We start from the raw sequence: 21610 nt of genomic DNA on the forward strand, positions 1-21610 counted from the left end.
TTGAAGAATTCAGAGAATCCTAGAAGTGAGACTAGAGGAGAGGGGCTGGGGAAGATTACGTTCAAGCACCTGGCTCTGCTTTCTCTCCATTCCCACCGCCGGGGCTTTCTTCACAGCCTCGCCATCTGTGGCACATTTTACTGAATGCTTCCCCGTTGAGTGCTTGGGGCCACTCAGGTCAAAATCACTTGGGTGTTTTTTTAAAATGGCAATTCCTAAGCCCCACACCAGACTTACTGAATCAAGGTATCTGGGTGAGGGCCCTAGAAACAGGCATTTTTGATAATTTTCCAGGCAATTCTTTGACACATTAATATTTAAGACTCACTAATCTCAGTAGAAACAGGAGTCCACTTCTGCAATCAATCTTTTCCATAGCTGATTGTGAAGATACAAGGAGATATAAAGGTTATTGGGGTTGGAGCTTAAAAACGGATTCTTCCATTTGGCAGAAACACGGCACAATGACATTTTCTGGGAAGGAATGTTTTGGTTATTTATCGCTATATAACAAACTATTCCAAAACATAGTGGCTTAAAACATGAGTCACTTTGTTATATTTCATGACGTGATGGATTAGAACCAGAAGGGGCTCAGCTAAGCATTTCTTACGCTCCACAGGACATCCCCCGGTGTCCCTTGGTGGTGTTCAGCTGACAGCCGGGTTGCTTTAGAAGCCTGAGGATGACTTTAGTCACATGCCTGGTGCCTTGGACAGGATGGGTGACTGGCAGGCTGAGCTGGGCTGGGCCCCTCTTCCCTCTAGGCTTAGGGCCTCTCCAGTAGGGAGGAAGGACTACTTTGTTAGAGATTCAGGGCTTGAAAAAGTCAAGTGGAAGTTGCCAATTCTCTTAAAAGCTAGGCCCAGAACTGGCATAAGGTCATTTTCTTTCACTTCCTTGGTCAGAACTATCCAGGCCACCCCAGATTCAAGGGCCATCACTTGTTGATGGCAATAGTGTCAAAGAATTTGTGGCATTCCTTAGTCCACCACCAACTCTTACCAATTTTTTCTCCCTGTCTCTAGGGGATAAGAAAGCCTCTTAGCTGGGATAACAGCTCCTGGGTGACTGTAGCAGGGCTGGAGACAAGAGTGAACCAAGGCAGTTAGAAAGGGACAGATGGCAATCATGGGACAACTTGCAGGTAATGTAACTGGAGCTGATAGCTGCACAGAACAGTGATACGCTGACATCTGGCAGAGATGATACCTAGAGAGGAGTCAGTATTGAGGTTGACTCCCTGTGATGACAATCATGCTGGTTAGAGAAAGCTAGCCTCGGGCTGTTGTAACAAACACAGAAAAGGAAGTACATGTCAGAGAAGGGGTGTTCCTTTCCCACAGCAGCTTTGGGCTGCAGTGAGCATCTTATCTTTCAAAGACAGTGGGATTTCCAAGCTGCCCAGGTAAAACTCCAGCCAAGGTGTTGATAAATGCTTCTCATCAAGATGATTTTTTTTTACCAAATTTTCAGATAAAAGAAAATTCTTTTGTTTTTTAAACCCAATTTCAGAGCACTGAAGATAACAGAGGAAGATAACTTTCTCATTTCATTTTATAAAGTGAGAACTTTGATGATAGAACTTACAAAGGTAGCACTAAAGAGAAAGCTGAATATTGCTTATGAATATATATGCAAAGGCCAAATGTATTTGAAAATTAATTCTAACAATTAATTAAAATATACCATGACTATTATGATTTATAACAAGTGCAAGAGAGGACAAGTACTAGGAGGAATGTTATAATTTACAACATTAGCTACTTGGTGGAGAAAGACCAAGGAATCCCCTTTATATTGTCAACTACTTCTGTAGCACGACAAGGACTGTCTCCCTTGTGCTGACAACAGTACACTAGAAGCACCGCCATTTAAATGTTGAAAACATGCCTGGTATCACTGCTGTCAGGGAACCTATGGGCCAGGATTAGGGTGTGGCAAGTGAGGCATTTATTCTCAGGGTTTCAAGTACAGGGTCAGACACTGTCTTTCTTTAAATTTTTAATATTTGGTTACCATGGATGTTTTTGCATTAATTTTGATTTTTAAAAATATTCCCCTAAAATGTTATTTATCTTGATTACTGAGGTTCTTTTTTGTTTGTTTTGTTGTTGTTGTTTTTGGTGGGGGAGGTAATTAGGTTTACTTATTTATATATTTATTATTTAGAGGAGTAATTGGGGATTGAACCCAGGACCCTGTGCATGCCAAGTATACACTCTACCATTTAGGCTATACCCTCCTCCCCTACTGAGGTTCTTTGCTTGGTTTTTGGCATCTCCTTAAATTTCATGCATCAGGCAAACCATTCCCCTTATCCTAAACACAGCTCTGTGTTAGGGATGGTCTGTAATTTTAAATGGTGTAGTTAAGGAGTCAAAGAGGATAGTCAAAGAATCAAACATTAGCTTTGTTGATTCTTTATATTTTGTCTTTTTTCTTTTTTATAAGCTTATTTTGTAAATTCTTGTTTCATATTTTCTGTTATCTTTGAATTTGTTTTGTCAGTATGCTAACTTCTCAAGTTAGAGTCTTACCTTATTGATTTCCAGCCTTTTATTGTAAGCATTAAGGTTTTAATTCCCTTCTTATTTACATTTTAGCTGAATTCTCATGCTTTGAACATGGAGTCTTTTTTTTTTTGAGGTATAACTGATTTACAATATTATATAAGTTTCAAGTATACAACATAGTGATTCAAAATTTTTAAACATATTCTGTTCATAGTTATTATAAAATGTTGGCTATATTCCCTGTGCTGTACAATATATCCCTGTAGCTTACTTATTTTATATATAGTAGCTTGTACTTCTTAATCTCCTACGCCTATTTTGCTCCTTCCCACTGGTAATCATTAGTTTGTTCTTTCTCTATTTATCTGAGTCTCTTTCTTTTTCGTTACATTCACTAGTTTGTTTTACTTTTTAGACTCCACATATACGTGGTATCATACAGTGTTTGTTTGACTTTTTTCACTAAGCATAATACCCTCCAAATTCATCCAGAATATGGAGTATTTTCACTAACATTCAGGTCCAAATATTTTCTGATTTACACAATTTTTTTTCTGTGACCCATATGTCACAAAGAAGCATGCTTATAAATTTCCAAACAGGCATTTTAAAAGTTATCATCTTGCTGTTGGTTTTTAATGTAACAGAGTTCAGATAATGTGTTCTGTATGAAAATCATTTTTGAAATTAGTTAAAATAGAATTTCTGGCCTCATATATAATCAACTTTCTATGTGTACTTGAAAATAATATGCATTTTCCCATGAGTGAAAATGTGTATGTGTATATGTAGCCGTTAAGTCAAGGTTTTTAATGATGCAGTTCAAATTTTCCTGTACTAATTTTCTCAGTCTATAAATTATTAAGATCATTTTCTTTAAATCTTTTAATAGGATGGACAGATTTCCTATTTGTATAGTTCTTTAAAATTTTCCTTTAGATATTTTGAGGCTATGGTATTGAGTAAATGTGGTAGAAACATGTTACAGGCAGCTTGGAGATCACATGCTTTCAGCTTGGCAACCAAGGAGAAAAGATCTCTTTTATTCCCCTGCTTTGGTTTAAAATGTTTTCCAAAGACTAACTGGTCCATTGTAGATCCAGTGAAGCAGTAAAATAATTTTCAAAGATTTTAAATCATGACTCTTATAGAGATGCAGAGTGAATTCTTGTGAAAGAATATCAATTCATTAGTAAGGGAGCTAGTGAGATGCTAATTTACAAAGCATTTGAGGAACAAGAGTTTATATATCCATCATGAAAGGCATTTTTAGAAGTTAGAATAACATAGCAAGGTAGATACAAAACTGATTAATGTGCTACTAGGCAATAAATGATAACCTTTGGGATTATCTTTTCAACCATATAGAGAAAATTTACACTGGTAAGAATTATTTGCACTGCTATTAGGTTTCTACAAGATAACCTTTACCCTTACAAAGTTGTGAATGTTCTGATCAATAGAACTAAAAGTCGGAGAACTGTTAAAAGATAAAATGAGGCACATCAAAAATTTTAAGAGTTTATTTAAACAAAAAACTATTTAAATAGGGGAATGCCAAACCAGAAATGGTTAGGCGCACTCCACCCGACAGGAGCTAGGGGAAAGACTTTAACAGAGAAGATGCAAAAAGCAAAGCAAGGAAATTACTTGATTGGCCAAAGCTGAAGTATTTTCCTTATTTGGAAAAGCCTAGCTGGCTGTAATTGGTTGTCCTTAGGTTTCGATTTCTTAACCTTGAGGCATTTATAACCTTTTGGTTTGCTTAGTAGCAAGGTAATACTAAAGTTTTAGAACCACCTCAGTCTAACGGCCTCCTTGTTTAGCTAATTGAACATAAAGAGACACACCCATAGGAAATCAGACAACCCCAAGTCTGCTAGACAATGCCTCAAACTACAGTTAAAAGGACACTTAGTAACACCAGTAATACCTTTTGCCTAATTTTGTTTTGGATAATTTTTCTTAACAGTGCTCACCTCTTAGAACAAGTAGATCTCTGTTGGCGATGTGGCCACCAAGATTATTGTTGGTTGTCACAACTGAGGGTTTCTACTGGCATCAGGTGATGTTTCACACATCAAGTGAATCTGGAATCAAAGGATTTGGGATTTAGTCCTTTTACTATCAGTTACAAGTTCTGTAACATTGGCAAATATTTCGTATTTTCATACTTCAATTATCTATACAATGGAGGCTAAAAAAATATGTCTCACTAACTTTCTTGATTCTTAGCCCAGGAGAAAGTGAACTTTGGGTTGAAGGAGGAGGGAGATGGTCTGAAGAACACTGTCTATACCTTCCTAGGGTGTTGTGATTTATAATAAAATAAATTTTGTTCCTGGCTTACTGCACCAAAACCCTTGGGATTTCCTAATAAGAGCAATGGTAGCATCTTTTGTTCTAATATTTTAATTTTGTCCTCAGTTTCTGAAATTGCTTCAGAGCCATACAGGTGAAATGGGTAATTCATAACAACCCCCTCTCAACCACACTTGAGTTAATGTTACTGCGGTGACTGTTGGAAATCCCTTAAGGATGGAGGGCTGGTTACCAGGGAAACCAACCAATTAAAGAGTTGGAACCTTCAGTCATACCTCCTAACACCAGGGATGGGGTGCAGCTGGAGGTTGAGTCAATCACCAATGGCCCGTGATTTAATCAATCATGCCTGTGTGCTGCGGCCTCCATTAAAACCCAAACAGAGGGGTCTGGAGAGCTTCCAGAATGGTAACCAGAACATATCCACCTGCCAGGCTCCAAACTCCTTGGGGACAGAAGCTCTTGCTGTTCAGGACGTTGCCATATGTATCTCTTCGTCTGGCTGTTCATTCGTATCCTTTATTGTCATTTGTAATAAATCGGTAATCTAGTAAGTAAAGTAAACTACCTTCCTGAGTTCTGTGAGCCGCTCAAGCAAATTAATTGAACCTCAGGAGGGGGTCTTGGAAACCTCAGATTTATAGTCAGTTGATCAGATGCACAGTTAACAACTTGGACTTGTGACTAGCATCTGAAGTGGGAGCGCCTTAACCTACAGGATCCGATGCTGTCTCCAGGCAGACAGTGTCGGAACTGAGTTAAATCTGTGCGACAGCTGGTCTCATCTGAGGAGAATGGAGTTAATTGCTTAGTGGTGTGGGAAAAAACACGTATCATACCTTCTATTATCAATACAACATAGGATGCAAGAGAAAATTATAATGAAAAACTAGGTTGAAAAGACTTCTTTTCAGTCTCCTACTACAGCTTCTTTAAATCATCATTTCCTGTCTGGTCTCCTGGCTTCTCTTACTGAATTCTACTGTATTTTCCACACCACTTTCAATGTAATTTTCTTTAAAAACAAAACACACAAAAAATGCTCGTCTGTTTTTCCCCTCCTTCCACCTCTAATGCTTACATTCAGCCTCATCTTTTGACCCCTAAACACAGTGTAAACCTTTATACATATTCTTTTTCATGATAGGTTATTACAAGCTATTGAATATAATTCCCCGTGCTATGCTATTTTTGTTTATCTATTTTATATATAGTAGTTAGTATCTGCAAATCCTGAACTCCCAATTTATCCCTCCCCACCCTCTCTGTTTCCCCCTGGTAACCATAAGCTTATTTTCTGTGTCTGTGAGTCTGTCTGTGTTTTGTAAATAAGTTCATTTGTGTCTTTATTTTTAGATTCCACATATGAGTGATATCATATAGTATTTTTCTTTCTCTTTCTGGCTTACTTAGCATGCCAGTCTCCAGGTCGACAACAGTACTTTCAAATAGAAAAACACTGATTAGCTTATCATTGTGTCTGTTTTCCTTTGCATATATTGTTCCCTCTGTAATATTTTTCTCTTCCTGCCTTAGTCTTCATTACTTTATCATCACAAATCTTCTCCCAGCAAATATTGATACTTCTTTAAGAACAGAGGACAGGGTGAAAACTAATGGGTTCCTTTATAGCAACAGGGGGAAGAAAGACTATGAGCTCACATGTTAGTACTTTTGTCTTTCAGATGTGATTAGTCGTTTAACAGCCCCCTTTACTATTTGTCATCACCTTCAGAATCTCCTTCACCTAGTACAGTGCCTGCCATAGAGCAGGTGCTCACTACCTGCTCTGCTCTTCCACTTTTCACAGAGCCGGCTCTGGATCATCTACAGACTGCAGTTTCACTATCACCTCCTCCCCAACGCTGAGCACTCTAAGTACCAGCACCTTCTCCCCATTTCCTAACGAAGCACCACCGTGTTTCCTTCCTACCACTAACACAGATTTCTCAATAAATGAATGAAAGCAAAAATATCCTACTCCTCCTGGGAACATCTGCATTACTTTCCAGCTTCCCAGCAACTCAATGAAGCAGGTGATCTTTTTAGCACAGGAAAACCCACTGACTCCCACAGTTTGGAAGACTGCTCCAGGAACAGCCAGCTCTCCGGAGGCTTCTGGAATCGCAGCCTCCACATCCAGTGGGTGTCCCTGGATCCTAGGTAGTTGAGGAAAGGAGCTCAGCAGGCTTTAGCCACCCCGCGGGAGCAGGTTGGCGCTAGCTGTAGGTGGGGAGGGGCGGGCACCACTGGCCGGGCTGGCTTCTCAGTGGGTGCCGGTCTTTGTCCCTAAGACAGGTGCAGTCAGAACTCGGCTTAGGGCGCCAGGTAGGAGCGTGGGCATGCCTGGAAAGGAGGCGACCCCAACCCTGGTCTCCATACCAGAGAAAGCAGAACCCCAGACAGAGCTTTGAGGCTGCGACTGCTCTCGTTACTTGCTGTCCTGGGTTCTCCTTTCTCTTGTAGTTCCCAGATCTTTGCTGCTTGGTCAGTTTCACGACTCATAATAATCACCAGTGTCCCAATCTGTGAAGTCACTTCCCTAAAAAGGGCCAGAAATGAATTTCTCCAAAGTGGGCACTTGCTATATAAATCATTGTAAGAAATGAATGATAGATACATATTTCATCACATGTAAGAAAAAGAAAGGTGAGGTGATGTGGGAAAGAAAGAAAAAATTATAGTTATCAGTCATCCCCCCTGTGGGAAAAACTGCATAGTCTTACTAGCATCCTCCTCCATCCCAGATCCACCAGTAAAAAGACAAGGACTCTAGTGAGGACACTCCTTAGCCCGACTTGTGTGTGTGTGTGTGCACACTCATGAAGATGTGCAAGCCAGCCCTTCGTGACTATATCTAGCCCTTTGGACAACCGATGTTTTAACTGTCCATTCCAACTCTCTACCGAACTATTACTCTAAGCAGGAGAGCTCTCTGTCCATCTCTTCACAATAGGGGCTGTAAAGGATGTTCCTTGGTCTGAAGAAATGTCACCTGGTGATGCAAATTAGTGCAATACGTACTGTAATGGTTCTTTTTTAGAACTGAAGTATAGTTGATTTAAATGCTGTGTTAATATCTGATGTACAACAAGTGATTTAGTTATACATATATAGATACATACTCTTTTTCATTATAGGTTATTACAAGCTATTGAATGTAGTTCCCTGTGCTGTACAGTAGGACCTGTTGTTTGTCTATTCTAGTTTGTATCTAATCTCAAACTCCTAATTTATGTTCTCCCTTCCCCTTTAGTACCCATAAGTTTGTTTTCTATGTCTCTTTCTATTTTTGTAAATAAGTTCATTTGTATCATTGTTTTAGATTCCACATGTAAGTGATGTATTTGTCTTTCTGATTTACTTTACTTATATGATAATCTCTAGGTCCATACATGTTGCTGCAAATGGCATATAAATATGTATGATAAATATGTGTGTGTATACGTTTGTATCTCACAACTTCTTTATCCAATCATCTATGGACATTTAAATTGCTTCCATGTCTTGGCTATTGTACGTAGTGCTGCTATGAACACGGATGTAAAATATCTGAGACTCAATTCTTTTGTAGATATACCCAAAAGTAGATTGCTGAATCATATGGTAATTCTATTTTTATTTTTTTGAAGAACCACCATGCTGTTTCCCATAGTAGCTGCACCATTTTACATTCCCACCAATAATGCACAAGTGTTCCAATTTCTCCACATCCTGCCCAACATTTGTTTTTCTGGTCTTTCTTTCTTCCTTTCTTTTTTTGATAGTAACCATACTAATGGGTATGAGGTGATAAGATTATTTTATGTCCTTCAGTCATAGGGACAGTGTCCAATAGCAAGCTAGTAACTGCCCCTCAAATAGAAATTCTCCAGTCAGTTCTGTGGGGCGTTCACAGGCTTCTGCTATTAGCCCCAGTATACATTCCAGATAGGTCTATGGTACAGAGAATTCACTCGATACCAGCACTCAAGGTTTTATTCTGTACTGTGTGGGCTCAGGCGATCTTGTTTGTTCCCATTGACCATGTCCAATTAATATTGCCTGAAAGGTGAATTTATATGCCTTGGGTTTTACAATGCAACGTCCATCCACATAATTCATTCAAGTAAAAGAGACAGACCCAATCACATCATGTAAAGCATTAGATGTTTAAACATTCCCAACTTCCACTTAAATCCTATCAATCCTTACATTTCTATATTCTCTCAATCTAATTGCAGCTCTAGTTAGGAATCCACCAGTGGTTTGGTTTTGATACAACAGTGCGTGAGCCTCCTTTGTCAAGGAGTCCCAGACCCTTGGGACCACTGACTATTTTACCCACTCATAAGACTGTGTCCGCATTATTAGAGAAATGAATGAAGACAAACCCTGTGATACAAGAGAAAGCAAGAAAGATGGGGAAAAAGAGGCAAGAAAGGCATAGTTAACAGACAGCATACACTAAGCTGGCAGAAAAAAATCTGAAAAATACTGAGCTATATAAATATTGGACAAATTAAGGTAAAAATATTATGAATAATGAGAATCATTACATAATAAAGGCATTCACATAGCAATTCTTAATTTTTACATATCTAACAGTATAATCTTAAATTACATGAAGCAAAAATGGACATAAAAATAAAGAGAAATTGACAAATCCACAATTAGGCGATTTTAAAACAGTTCTCAGTGACAACTCTATCAAATAAAAAATAAGTTAGGATAAGGAAGACTTGACCATCACTATGTAAGGAAAGAATTCTTCCCAAATATTTCGAGAACACACTTCTCAAGCATCTATGGAACATCAGACACACATAAAAAAAAATACACATACAAACACACGTGTGTTAGGTCACAAAGCAAGTCTCAGCAGACACCAATGAATGGATCGTATAGAGCAAGTTAAAGAATAAGCAAAAATACATGTTTGAAAATTTTAAAAATTCTTCGTGAGTCAAGAAAACGAAAAATGAGAAAATGTTAGGAACTAAACAACAATGAAAACACCATGTATCAGCTCAGGACATGCTGTTAACTAGTAAGTACATTGAGAATAAATTTTAAACTTCGATACAAGTAGAAGAAATGTTTTTTTTAAAACTTAATGCACTGTGTCTCACCTAACTAGAACAAAAATAACACAAATTCTAAACCAAAAGAATATGGAAAGAAGGGGAAAAAAAGACAATAGCAGCAAATAAAATACAGAGGATCAGCAAAGAAAAAGGTTTGTATTTTGAAAATATAAACAACTTCTGGTAACACTGGTCACAAAAAAGAGAAAGCAAAACAGGACATGGCTATTGATAAAATTTAAAGTTAAAGTAAAAAGGATAACTCCCAGAAAAAAGTATATCTTCCAAAGACCAAGTCAAGAAGAAATTTTTAAAAATCTGAATAGACTGAAAACTAGAAGAAATTTAGGAGAAATCTCCACTCAGTATGGGGGGAAAAAAGTATTGGCTGATACCCTTTATGCTCAGAAATGTAAAATTTCTAAGTATGAGCAAACAAAAATCGTTAATATAATTAAGAATGAATACATCCCAAACAAGTTTACCTTAGAAATATAATAATTATTTAATAATAAAAATCTGTTACTGCAGTTCATCACATGAACTGATGCATTTAAACTTTACTTCCATTCAAGCATGCAAAAAAATCTCAAAACCTTAAAAGATTCGCTATTAAAATCAAAACGTAAAAACACCTGCTTTCACTACCTTTTTCAATGTTATATGGTTATTGCAGCAAACAATATAACATAAGTAAATATATACATGCACAAACAGCACTGAGTAAAGATAGTTTTTTAAAAAGGTGTCTTTAGACATTACAATCTCTGGGAAAGATGGTTCACCTATTTACTCGTCACACTTATTTCCATTCAGAAAATATCGTGAGGAAAAAATCTGAATTGTGTAATCTGCCTGAATGACCCCCAAATGTTTTGTTTTTCTGAGGTATGCCTGTTTCCAGAGGGTCCAAGTGCTTTTACATTTCGTCTTTATTTTGTCCCTCAAGTGACTTTCTGTTTCAATGTTTATCTTAAAGGGCAGTTCCAACACTACATAACCATGAGGCTTTTGAAAGTTGAAAAATGGAAGAAAACGATGCAGAAGGGAAAGATGGTACAAAGAATGACTCCCTCATCTTCCTATTCCACACTTACCAAGTTCTCTCTCCCCGTTCGGCAATGCAAAAAATCTTATTCTTAATACACTACATACAAACTGCATTTTAAAACTTTTAAATTGTCATTATTTCATTTTTCAGTTAATTTTTCCGTCTGAATGTGGTTTCGGTAACTTGGATTGTAATGTATTAAAATTCCTCTCAGGAAGAACAATGGGGGGGAATTTTTTTTTAACCTAACGACTTCTCATTTTGCAGCTGTGCTTTCAGGAGTGAACTGAAGAACTTAAGCCAAGGGTAGGTTAATCGGTCGAAGTCGAATGACTGGAAAGAAAGCCGCAAAACCGCGAACCTTCCTGGACGGTGGGACTGCCCTCCCGACACCACCAACCAATCACAACCTGCAAGAGCGGGCCAGGCTGCGAGGACCCGACCCCAGAGGACACAACCCGGAGCGTTCTGCCCGCGCAGCGGGGGCGGCGACCGCGGTTCCGGGGACGACGCGACGACGCGACGACGCGCCGCCCGACCGGTAGGGGTCGCCCTCGGGGAGCGGGCTCGAAGGCCACGACGTGTGCCGCGCCTCCGCCTCACGCTGCCACTGACCGCTCGACCCGCAGACATGGTGGAAGCGGATCGCCCGGGGAAGCTCTTCATCGGCGGGCTCAACCCCGAAACCGACGAGAAAACCCTCGAGACCGCGTTTGGCAAGTATGGCCGCATCACCGAGGTGCTCCTGATGAAGGATCGAGAAACCAGCAAGTCCAGGGGCTTCGCGTTCGTCACCTTCGAAAACCCGGCAGACGCCAAGGCCGCCGCCAGAGACATGAACGGCAAGTCCCTGGATGGTAAGGCCATCAAGGTGGCGCAGGCCACCAAGCCGGCGTTCGAGAGCGGCCGGCGGGGCCTACTGCCCGCCCGCAGCCGCGGCCGCCCGAGGGGCCTGCGCGGGGCCCGAGGCGGCGGCTCGCGGCGACCCCCATCCCGGGGTGGGCCCGGGGACGACGGCAGCTACGCGGGCGATTTCGACCTGCGGCCCTCCAGGGCCCCGATGCCCATGAAGCGCGGGCCTCCGCCACCGCCCCGCAGGGCCGGCCCGCCCCCGAAGAGGGCCGCGCCGTCGGGCCCGGCTCGCAGCGGCGGCGGCGGAATGCGCGGGCGGGCCCCGGCCGCGCGGGGGCGAGACGGCTACGCAGGCCCGCCGCGCCGGGAGCCGCCGCCCCCGCGCCGGGACCCCTACCTGGGCCCCCGGGAGGAGGGTTACTCGCCCCGAGACGGCTACTCGAGCCGCGACTACCCGAGCGCCCGCGACCCCCGGGATTTCGCCCCCTCGCCGCGAGAGTACACCTACCGCGACTACGGCCACTCCAGCGCCCGGGACGACTGTCCATCGAGAGGCTATGGCGACCGAGACGGCTACGGGGGCCGCGACCGCGATTACGCCGACCATCCGAGCGGAGGCTCCTACCGAGACCCCTTTGAGAGCTACGGCGACCCGCGCGGCGCCGCCCCCGCGCGGGGGCCCCCGCCATCCTACGGCGGCGGCGGCCGCTACGACGAGTACCGCGGCTGCTCCCCCGACGCCTACGGCGGAGGCCGCGACGGTTACGCCGGTGGCCGGAGCGAGCGCTACTCGAGGGGCCGCGACCGGGTAGGCCGAGCGGATCGCGGGCTCCCGCCGTCCATGGAGAGGGGCTGCCCTCCCCCGCGCGATTCCTACAGCCGTTCGGGCCGCAGGGTCCCCCGAGGCGGAGGCCGCCTGGGAAGCCGCTCGGAGAGAGGGGGAGGCCGGAGCCGATACTGAGCCCGAACAGACCTGGGGCCGAAATTCGTTCTCAGAAGCGCCCGAAAAGAAGAGCCGGTTCTGTGGTAACTACCAGAGGACTAGTACAAGGAAGAGTTGTTTTTACCTTTTAAGAATGTCCTGTTAACTTCCTCTCCACATTTTTTTGTGCTTTTGCGAGGAAAAAGTTAAAACTCGTTTCATTTCGTTTTGGAATTGTTAACGTTTCTTTCAACAAGCTCATTTAAAAGCATACGACTTGAACCTGCGTACTCGTCTTCTTGTGTTTCCAAGTAGAGTCTCCTAAAGGCTTCCTTCCTTCTAAATTTTCCTGATTAGTGAGGCCAAAAGGTCTCAGATCTTTTACAAACATCTGACCACCTAAAGTGGACAATTGGATCATTCTGTCCATTCAAACCAACCAGATTTTGGGGGGAGAGTGGGAGGGATTGGTGTATGCTACTCCTATAAGATTTCAGGGTGTCTTTCAACTGAATCTTAGTGTTGCCCATGTTAAAAAACAACGGACAGAAATACCAACAAAAACCACTTAGATCAGATGCATATATAAAGAAAATTCCGTTCCTTCAGTAGATCTAAAAAAAGCAAATGGAGAATCCTGGCCATATTTTGCCTTTTGCCATTTTCTTTGGAAATCTGCAGAATCTCCTGTTCCCTTGCTCCCAAAAATATCATTCGTGTGTTGAATAAGGATGGAATACTAAATTAAAGATTTGGCTGGCCAACTGCAAAGCTGCAAAACTCCCCCCTCTCCAACATTAATACCACTCATTTTCACCACCTAAAAAGTATTAAGAAACAAGTAAAAAATATATCAATGGTGGATTTGGGGATCAAATGGCTTCCATTCCTAACTCCAAACTCCTTGTCCTTGGCTCTAGAGCCAGCTGCTGGCTTCTGTGGAGAACTGGGCTTCTTCCCTTAGGAGTGGAGAAATCAGAAGTGAGCATCATTAGAGCTCAGAAACTCAGAGAATCCATTCTGAGAGCTTTTCAGCATCTAAGGATCTCAGCCTGGTATGACATCCTGGGTCTTCCTGTCCACAAAAGGCAAGAACGTGGGTTAAGTGGTCCATACTCTTAAGGTAGGGAGAAGGGCTTGAGCAGAGATCATAGAGGCTTCCTTCAAAGTGCCTCAGGAAGGATATGAGAGTCTCCTCTCTTCATCCCAAACTCAGGGCAAGAGACATCTTTTCCATTCAGCACCTGTGGACTCCCCCGTGTTTATCTGAAAGGAAGGTAACTGTAGAGTCAGGGGTCTCAAAACAACCAAAGAAAGAAGGATCAGGTAAAAAAAAAATTAGTACTCATGTTTGGTGTATAAACTGCTGGAGGAAACAGATGAACACCTGAACAACAACAAAAATTACCTAAAGAAAGTCTTAAGTGTAACGCACATACATGACTCTAAAAATATGATTTCTTTTACAAAATTATTAGTAGGTGATTTACAGGAGAGGCTGCATTAGTGGCCGAGAAGACCAAATGCAAGAAATAGCTCAAAAAAAAAATTCAGGAATTACTCTAGCAATTATGTGTAAGACCTTTATGGAAAAATTATTAACCATTATTAAAGGACATAAAAGAAGCCTAAATAAATGGAGACTTGTCATGTTATGGTTGGGAAGACTTTATCATAACTGTTCTCAACCTTAGCAAATTAATTTGGAAAGTCAGTACAACTTCAAATGAAGTTACAACATGATTTTTTTCCACAGAGCTCCCTCCTCTCTTTCCCAGTAACACCATATATTGTATTGATCAGCGATGGAATGCTAAATAAAAGATTTGGCCAATCAACCACAAAGCTGAAAAAAGAAATATCAATAGCTTCCTTTCAATACCAACAAATTATTAAGAAACATTTTTTAAAAAGACACCAATGGGAGGTTTAGCTAATCCTAAAACTTACATGGTGGAATAAAGAGCAAGAAGAGCCAAAGCAATTAAAAAAAAAGAGAGAGAAAGAATTAGAAAGGACTTAACACTACCTGATATCAAGATTTACTAGAAAATTCAAGCAATTTAAGCTGTGGGACATCGACCAAGATAGACCAGTAGTCACAAATAGTGAGCCTAGAAAGAAGCTGACTTGTATGTGAAAAATTATGTTGGCAGCTTTAAAAGTCATTGGTAAAAGGATGGATTTCTTTTAATGGCTATCTTTGCAAAACAGTAAAATGAGATTCCCTGACTCACAGCATAAACAAAAATACATTCTAGTTGGTTTGAAGATAAAAATGTGAAGAAAAAATTTTTAAACACTTAGAGGAAAATAAAGTAATATATCACACTGAGGTAGAGAGTTTCTTTTTAAGATAAAAAGTACAAACCTAGGAGGAAAATGATAATAGTTTTCCACATCATTATTAAGAATTTTTGTGTGTGATGAAAGACATTGGTAAAGTGAACTATCAACCATAGATTGGAAGAATTTATTTTCATTGAAATAATTTTCAAAAGAATACTTAGAAATCAATAAGAAAGAAAAAACACCAAAAAAAAAAGTGGGCAAAAGAACTCATACCTTTCTGATATATGTATAAAATGGCAATCACTTTGAAAGTAATTTTGGCAATGCCTGGTAAAGTTGGAGGGTGTGTACCTTCGACCCAGAAAATCTGCTTCAAGGAGAGGACCTAGAGAAATTTGCACATGTACACAAGGAGATATGCACAAGATTGGTCCTTACAGCACTCTTTGAACATTAAAAAGTAGAAACAGCCTGCTGGAGTGGATCAACTGAGGTGCATTCAGTGAAATTCAATGTAGAAGCTAATGTGAATCAACCAGATCCACATGTACCGACATAGGTAAATACCAAAATATTTGTTGGGTGAAAAAAAGGCAAATTGCATAAATACAGGTGTAACAAAAAGAACAAAAATATGATTGGATAAAGCACACAACAATAAGGATATTTAGTGTAAGGAAGAGAGGAAGATGGGATGAGGTGTGGGCTTCAGCTGAATTTGTAATGCTTTATCTCTTTTAAAAAGAGATGGATTTTAAGCAACAGGCTTTGTTCTCACTTTGTGGGTGATGCCTTCATAGACCATTGGTTCATAGACCATTCCTATTCTAGACTGTGTTCATGGCTAGCTCTCGGTAACTGCAACATAGAACTGTTATGTCTGAACTATATCTCAGATGAAAATACAGTTTTCCCTTTGATACTCTTTTTGAAGTATAATAGCAATGAAAACCTTTTCCCGGTTAACAGGAAAGTTATTTCTAAAGAGTAGTCTCATGGCTATGGAAACTATTAGTAACTTTTTAAAAAAGTAAGATGCAAACATTTGGAAATAAAGCTTAAATGAGCTCAAGAGATCAAAGCTTACAAAGGCTGTGGATTTCTCATGTACATCTATAACAGACTAGATATTTCCTTAGTGGAAATTAATGTATTAGAGCTATCTTTGTAGGAAAATATGCAAGAGAGCTAGTCAAATGAGAACTCGTTTATGATCACTTACATGAGAAACAGAATTATCCTCGTTTCACAGGACTTACTCACTGGGTATAATTTAAGGGATGTGCATCTCATAGCCAAATCCTTTTATCTCCGTCCTTGTCTCAACCTATTCCTGAGACCCCCTTCTCCACATTCCTTCTATCCGAAACAGGGTTCCAGGAGCATCCAAACTGTCCATGTGGCAACTGACAGCATTGCTGAGTATTTCTCCACCAGGTGAGGCCTGAACGTCTTCCATCTCTGATTGCATCTTGAATCCTGGGGTTCTCTTAGATGCTGGAGGTAGACTTATTTCCTGTAGGTGAATAGCTCAGGGCTATTCCCCTTGCCTGGGGACAGTTACTACGTTCTCTTTGGGGCATATTCATGAACTTACCAGACAGAATCAGACTGTGTTGCTTTGGCTGTACGATGTGAAATCCAGTGGTGGTGGGAATTCCTCTCAGAATCTCTATGTTTGCAATGATGTTTCTGAAGCAATTTCTTTCAATGAACTCTTTCAAGGTGATTCTAAGTCCACATATTTTGTGTGTGACATTGAACATGGGTATCGAGTACCAAAAATAAACTAAGTCTTGAGGAACTACAGAGCGATGTTGATCCTATGGAGTATATTCCACTCTCATATTTACTGAAATATTCAAGGAGAACGAAAAAACTGAGGCTGTGTTATGAAAGTTTTAGGGAAGAAATTAGGAAAAAAATACTCTCACTTCCCCATTAATGTTTGGAGGCTCCTTGCTACAGTAGAGAGGTAATCTTTTGGTCATATGTATGAGTCCTCATTTCTGTTATTTATGTGGCCTGGGCAATTTTCTTAAAAATTTTTTTTTGACCTTTGGTTTTTTTCCCATGTGCAAATGGCGACAATCATCTCATAAGATTTTTGAGAGTTTGAAGTAAGATAAGGCATATAAAGCACACAGCACAGTGCCTGGGATGAGTGGGGATCATTAAGCGGTCGTCCCACAGTGTTCTACGCGCAGCAGTAGCGTGGTTTTCCTTTGCAGTTTTATCATTGCCACTGACTGGAAAAATTGCTTATGTACTAGGAGTCTTCAGAAGAGTTCAACGTGAGAGTTTTACTGTATTTATTCAAACTATATTCACCCACCTTGAAATTTGGGAGATGTATTTGACTCTTTACAGCCCTGATTTATATTCTGCTGCCTCTGCCGTCTCCACTTCTTGATAGCTAAGGTGACTGAGAACTTCCATCAGCAGGTGCAGTGTCCCATTCCTAACTAGTCTGAAGTGAGGCAGATGTATGTTATTATCAGGACCTTGATTCCTTCAGGGAAGTGAGTGGGTAGGGGTGAAATAGTCTAAGAGAATTAAGAGGTACAAGCCTCCAGTAATAAAATAAATAAGCACAGGGATGTAACATGCAGCATAAACAGTGTGGTCAGTAATATAGTACTAATGTTGTAAGGGGACAGATGGCCATTAGACTTATCTTGGTGATCATTTCATAATGTATGCAAGTGTCAAATCACTGTGTAGTACACCTGAAACTAACATAATATTGTGCATTAGCTGTGTTTCAGTTTTTAAGAAGTGAGAGACCAAAAGACAAAAGAAAACCCTGATTCCTTCAAATCTCGTAGAGTTCAGGATGATCACTCTGGTATAATTGGTTTAGACATCACCTCATGGATAAACTAGCTAGCACAGTGCCTAGATTTTTTTAAGTGTGGCTGCCATTGTTGTTATTTACAATTGACGTGCTGGGCCTGTGCACCTAGGGAAGTCCCTGGGTTGCAGTAGAGTGTAGTGATTCAGAATAAATGGCATGAAATCTAGTAGACTGGAACTCAGATCCTACACCCATCATTCACTAACTGTGTGTTACTGGTCAGGTTACTTCATCACTCTCTGCTTTGTTTCCCTTACCTCTAGGATAGAGATAAGAGTGCTCACCTCATGAGGTTTGTACACCCCTCCATTTACGTGTTAGATCCAATGTTGAGCTGATATTTGTGGAGTACCTGCTGTATATCAAGCACTGCTAACTTCATGCCAGCAAGGCAAACAGCACAGCAGCACGTGTACTTGGCTGCTGAATTAAGGAGGATTCACAGAGACAGAGTGGGAGCAGTTGGTGGTTATCCAGATGCATTCTAGGGGAATGCGCAGAAATTCACCAGGATTAGACATCAGCTTTGGGAGAGAACTCCTACATTTGGGCTCTGGGGCTTTTGAGTTTTACAGTATAGGAAGTGGCAGCCTCTACTCAGGAATAATTAGGGGTTAGGGTACACTCGCAGTGTGTCATGACAGAACCTTAGCTTTAACCCTCTTGTCATTCACTGCTCATGGTTGGGGCTTGAAGAAATTGAGGCCTTGATAATAAATCTGTCTGCCTTACTTCAGACTGGTTAAGAGGACACTGAGACCCCTGCTGGAGGTTTTTGGCCAGCCCAGCTGTCAAGGATGGGAGAAAGCAGAGACAGTAGAATATGAGTGGGGCTGCAAAGGTGTTACTGTGACTCACACCTCTTCTAAGATGTTAGGGGGCTGAGGTAAAAGTCTTGCAATTGGAGCTATATGATGGCGAACTAGTGGCAGAATTTACTACATCAGCTTTCACGACTGGGGAAGCGTTAGCTCTTTTCTGTCCAAGCTGTGCAGCTGGCCATGATCGATTGCCTTAAAAAGTGGACCTTCACGAGTTTCCATTGAACTTTGCATAAGGCCAGTGTTTTGTGGGAGGCCACTCTGCCGGGGATTAGTTTTAGACAAGTTAATCCTGATGGCTTAGCTAAGCAACAAAGACACTGGTGAACAACAGTAGATAGTATTAATCCTCAAAGGAATTAATGTTCAAAAGGGAAGATAGACTTGGGTGAAAAGTGTAAAATTTTAACTACAGTAACCACTATGAAAGAGACGCATAGTGCTACGAGATGCTATATTTAATAAAGGTTTGGTGTAGTATAGCACATCAGAGAATGCATCCTTAAGGAAGTGATGATTGAGGAGTGAAAGACAAATAAACTAGATTTCTGTGAAAGTTAAGTGAGACAATACATTAAAGCATGTAGCACATAGTAAGTTGTCAGTAAACAGACTGTGTTTTTTTATTACTAGTCTTTTTGACATTAACATAGTTTTTGCTGAAAGTTTAAGCTGTCCAAATGAGTGAAGGTACACAGATGAATCACTAACATATTAACTTACAAAGGCACACCTTACAGTTGATTAACAGGAGAGCAGAAATAAGGAATACCAAAATGTGGATCCACAAATAAGGAAGGCAGAGAATATGAGATCAGTTTGAGGTCAAACTAATAAGAAAATGAACAGGTAAAATGTAGAAACTAGGAAACAGGCATGGATTGTCTGGATTAATACCCTGGAATGAGCTGCATATGCCCTGATACCCTCTTTAAAATCTCAGGGTCACTTTCAACAGAGAAAGTCATTCTTAAAGGTGGCAGGGCTGTCTGAGTCTGAGGTGAACCAGATACTGTCTTTACTCTTAAGGCACTCATGGTCTAAGGTGGGTGACAGGTTGTCCCGCATCAAACTACCTAGAGTGCAAAATGGAGAGAGATGAGTGCTATGAGGTAGGCGTGGTCAGTGTGCTGAGGGAGCAAGTGAATTCTGACTAGAGGAGGGCTTTTCAGAGGATGTGAATTTCAAGGTTTCCCTGAAACAAAGAAGTTCCTCTGTAGTGTGTTATGTTACCCACTTTAGATACAGCTAGGTCCATTTGTTTCATCTGTAGTGAATTTGGGGGGTTTCCTCATCTTTGTTGATTTTTATTTCCCTCTCTACTAATTTACATGTACGTTATTCCATTGCCAATTGGAAGCCATTGAAACTTCTGAAGATAGGAGTGGTGATGTCAGCTGTTTTATAACATATTTAACTGTTGTATCCCTGGCATCTGACAGATGGACTGCAGGGGAAGGTTGGAGGCAGAGGGCCATCCTGTACATGATGAGGCTTAATTTGTTTTTTATATTTAAATAATTGCCCTAGTGCATTAAGAAGCTGGCTAGGAGAAAATGTTTTCTGACTCTGAACAGAGGATAACCCAGGAAGACCGCTCACTAGAGGGCACCAAAAGCTTAAGGATTGTGGCTTCGTGTTTCCTTCCTTGTATCTGCCTTGAGCTCCAGGGCCAGTGGCTTCTGGCTGGGTGCTGCCTTTCTTCAGGATATAATGAAAATGAAATAGAGGCAACTGGAAGTCTTCATCCAATCAGATAATGAGCATTATATGCAGTTGGAAAGGCCAAAATTGTATCCAAATCTATGAAAGTATGCAAATTGGTGGGAAAGAGAGTAATTCCATAAGTAGTGGTGGCTTAATTGGCTAGGTTGTTTGGAAAAAAAATTTATATATCCTGTCATTATAGTCCAAGATAAGTTCCAGGTGAATTACCTCTTTTTTTTTTTTCTTTAGATAAGTTTTTTTTTTAATTTTTGGTAAAATACTCGTTAAATTTACCATTTTGATGTTTTTAAGCGCACCATTCAGTGGCATGAAGCACATTCACACGGTTGTGCTGCCATCATTCTCTTCCATCTACAGAACTTTTTTCATCTTCTTAAATGGTGGATTAACATTTTAAATATAAAAAATAGAAACTGCAAAAAGCTTTAAAGAAGATGTAGATGTGTTTTTTATGTAATCTTGAGTTTGGAAAGATTTTTTAGGCCCCAAAGTAGAGGCATCAAAAATTATATATTTCTTCATTTGATTGCATGAAGGTAAAACTTTATTTCCTTTTAAATAAATAAATGTATTTATCATATGTATTTATACATATGTATATTCCTTCTGTTGGCAGAATTCATCTTCATATGATTAGAGAGCTCTAACACTGAGGTCCCTGTTTCCTTGCTGGCTGTCAGCTGGGGACTGGCAGCAGCTTATTTCTTCAAAGCCTGAAGGAGAGTCTCTTCAGTTTGCTAATGCAGACTCTCATATGACACCAGACCAGAACATTAGTCTCATATAACATCTCCATAACATCTCCATAAGCATGGAGACCCCATATCCCATGATCCAGGACATCCCATCACCTTTGCCATGTAATGTAACACAATACAAGGAATGTCCCCTCTGTATCTGCTTGTCATATGGAGGAAACATGAAATGTGAGTTTTAAAAAGATACTAAAAAATTGGATGAGAATAGGAATTTTGTGGGGCTTTGTTAAGTAATGTATAGTCTATAGTTGTATTTTCTTTTTAAAATAAATTTAAAATCTAAAATTCATATTGGAACTTATTACTATAAAGAAAGTATACAGTTTTTTTAAAAAAAGGTTTTATATACTTAGGATAATATCAAAATATTGGTGTAAATTATGCTGTTATTTAGTCTGTTTAGCCTAGTATTTTTCAAATTGAAA

At 40.5% G+C, this 21610-nt stretch overlaps 2 protein-coding genes across 2 annotated transcripts in view; both read left to right on the top strand.

The window, feature by feature from the left end:
• Window positions 1-11584: 11584 nt before the first annotated feature.
• RBMXL2 (RBMX like 2) lies at window positions 11585-13011 on the top strand. Its single transcript, XM_072969412.1, has one exon. The coding sequence runs from the start codon at window positions 11587-11589 to the stop codon at window positions 12766-12768; it is 1182 nt and encodes a 393-aa protein (XP_072825513.1). The 5' UTR covers window positions 11585-11586; the 3' UTR covers window positions 12769-13011.
• Window positions 13012-14373: 1362 nt separating this feature from the next.
• SYT9 (synaptotagmin 9) overlaps window positions 14374-21610 on the top strand; it is a 293034-nt gene continuing 285797 nt past the window's right edge. The window contains exons 1-2 of the mRNA XM_072969414.1: window positions 14374-15580; window positions 16394-16458. The gene's annotated coding sequence lies outside the window, so the exon portion shown is untranslated. The remainder of the gene's footprint in view (window positions 15581-16393; window positions 16459-21610) is intronic.

The sequence above is a fragment of the Vicugna pacos genome, chromosome 10, assembly GCF_048564905.1.
Source record: "Vicugna pacos chromosome 10, VicPac4, whole genome shotgun sequence".
NCBI classification, from domain to species: Eukaryota; Metazoa; Chordata; class Mammalia; order Artiodactyla; family Camelidae; genus Vicugna; species Vicugna pacos.

Bases quoted from the DNA above. Each gene is read 5' to 3' on its own strand.
- RBMXL2 (XM_072969412.1), top strand. From the start codon at position 11,587: ATGGTGGAAGCGGATCGCCCGGGGAAGCTCTTCATCGGCGGGCTCAAC.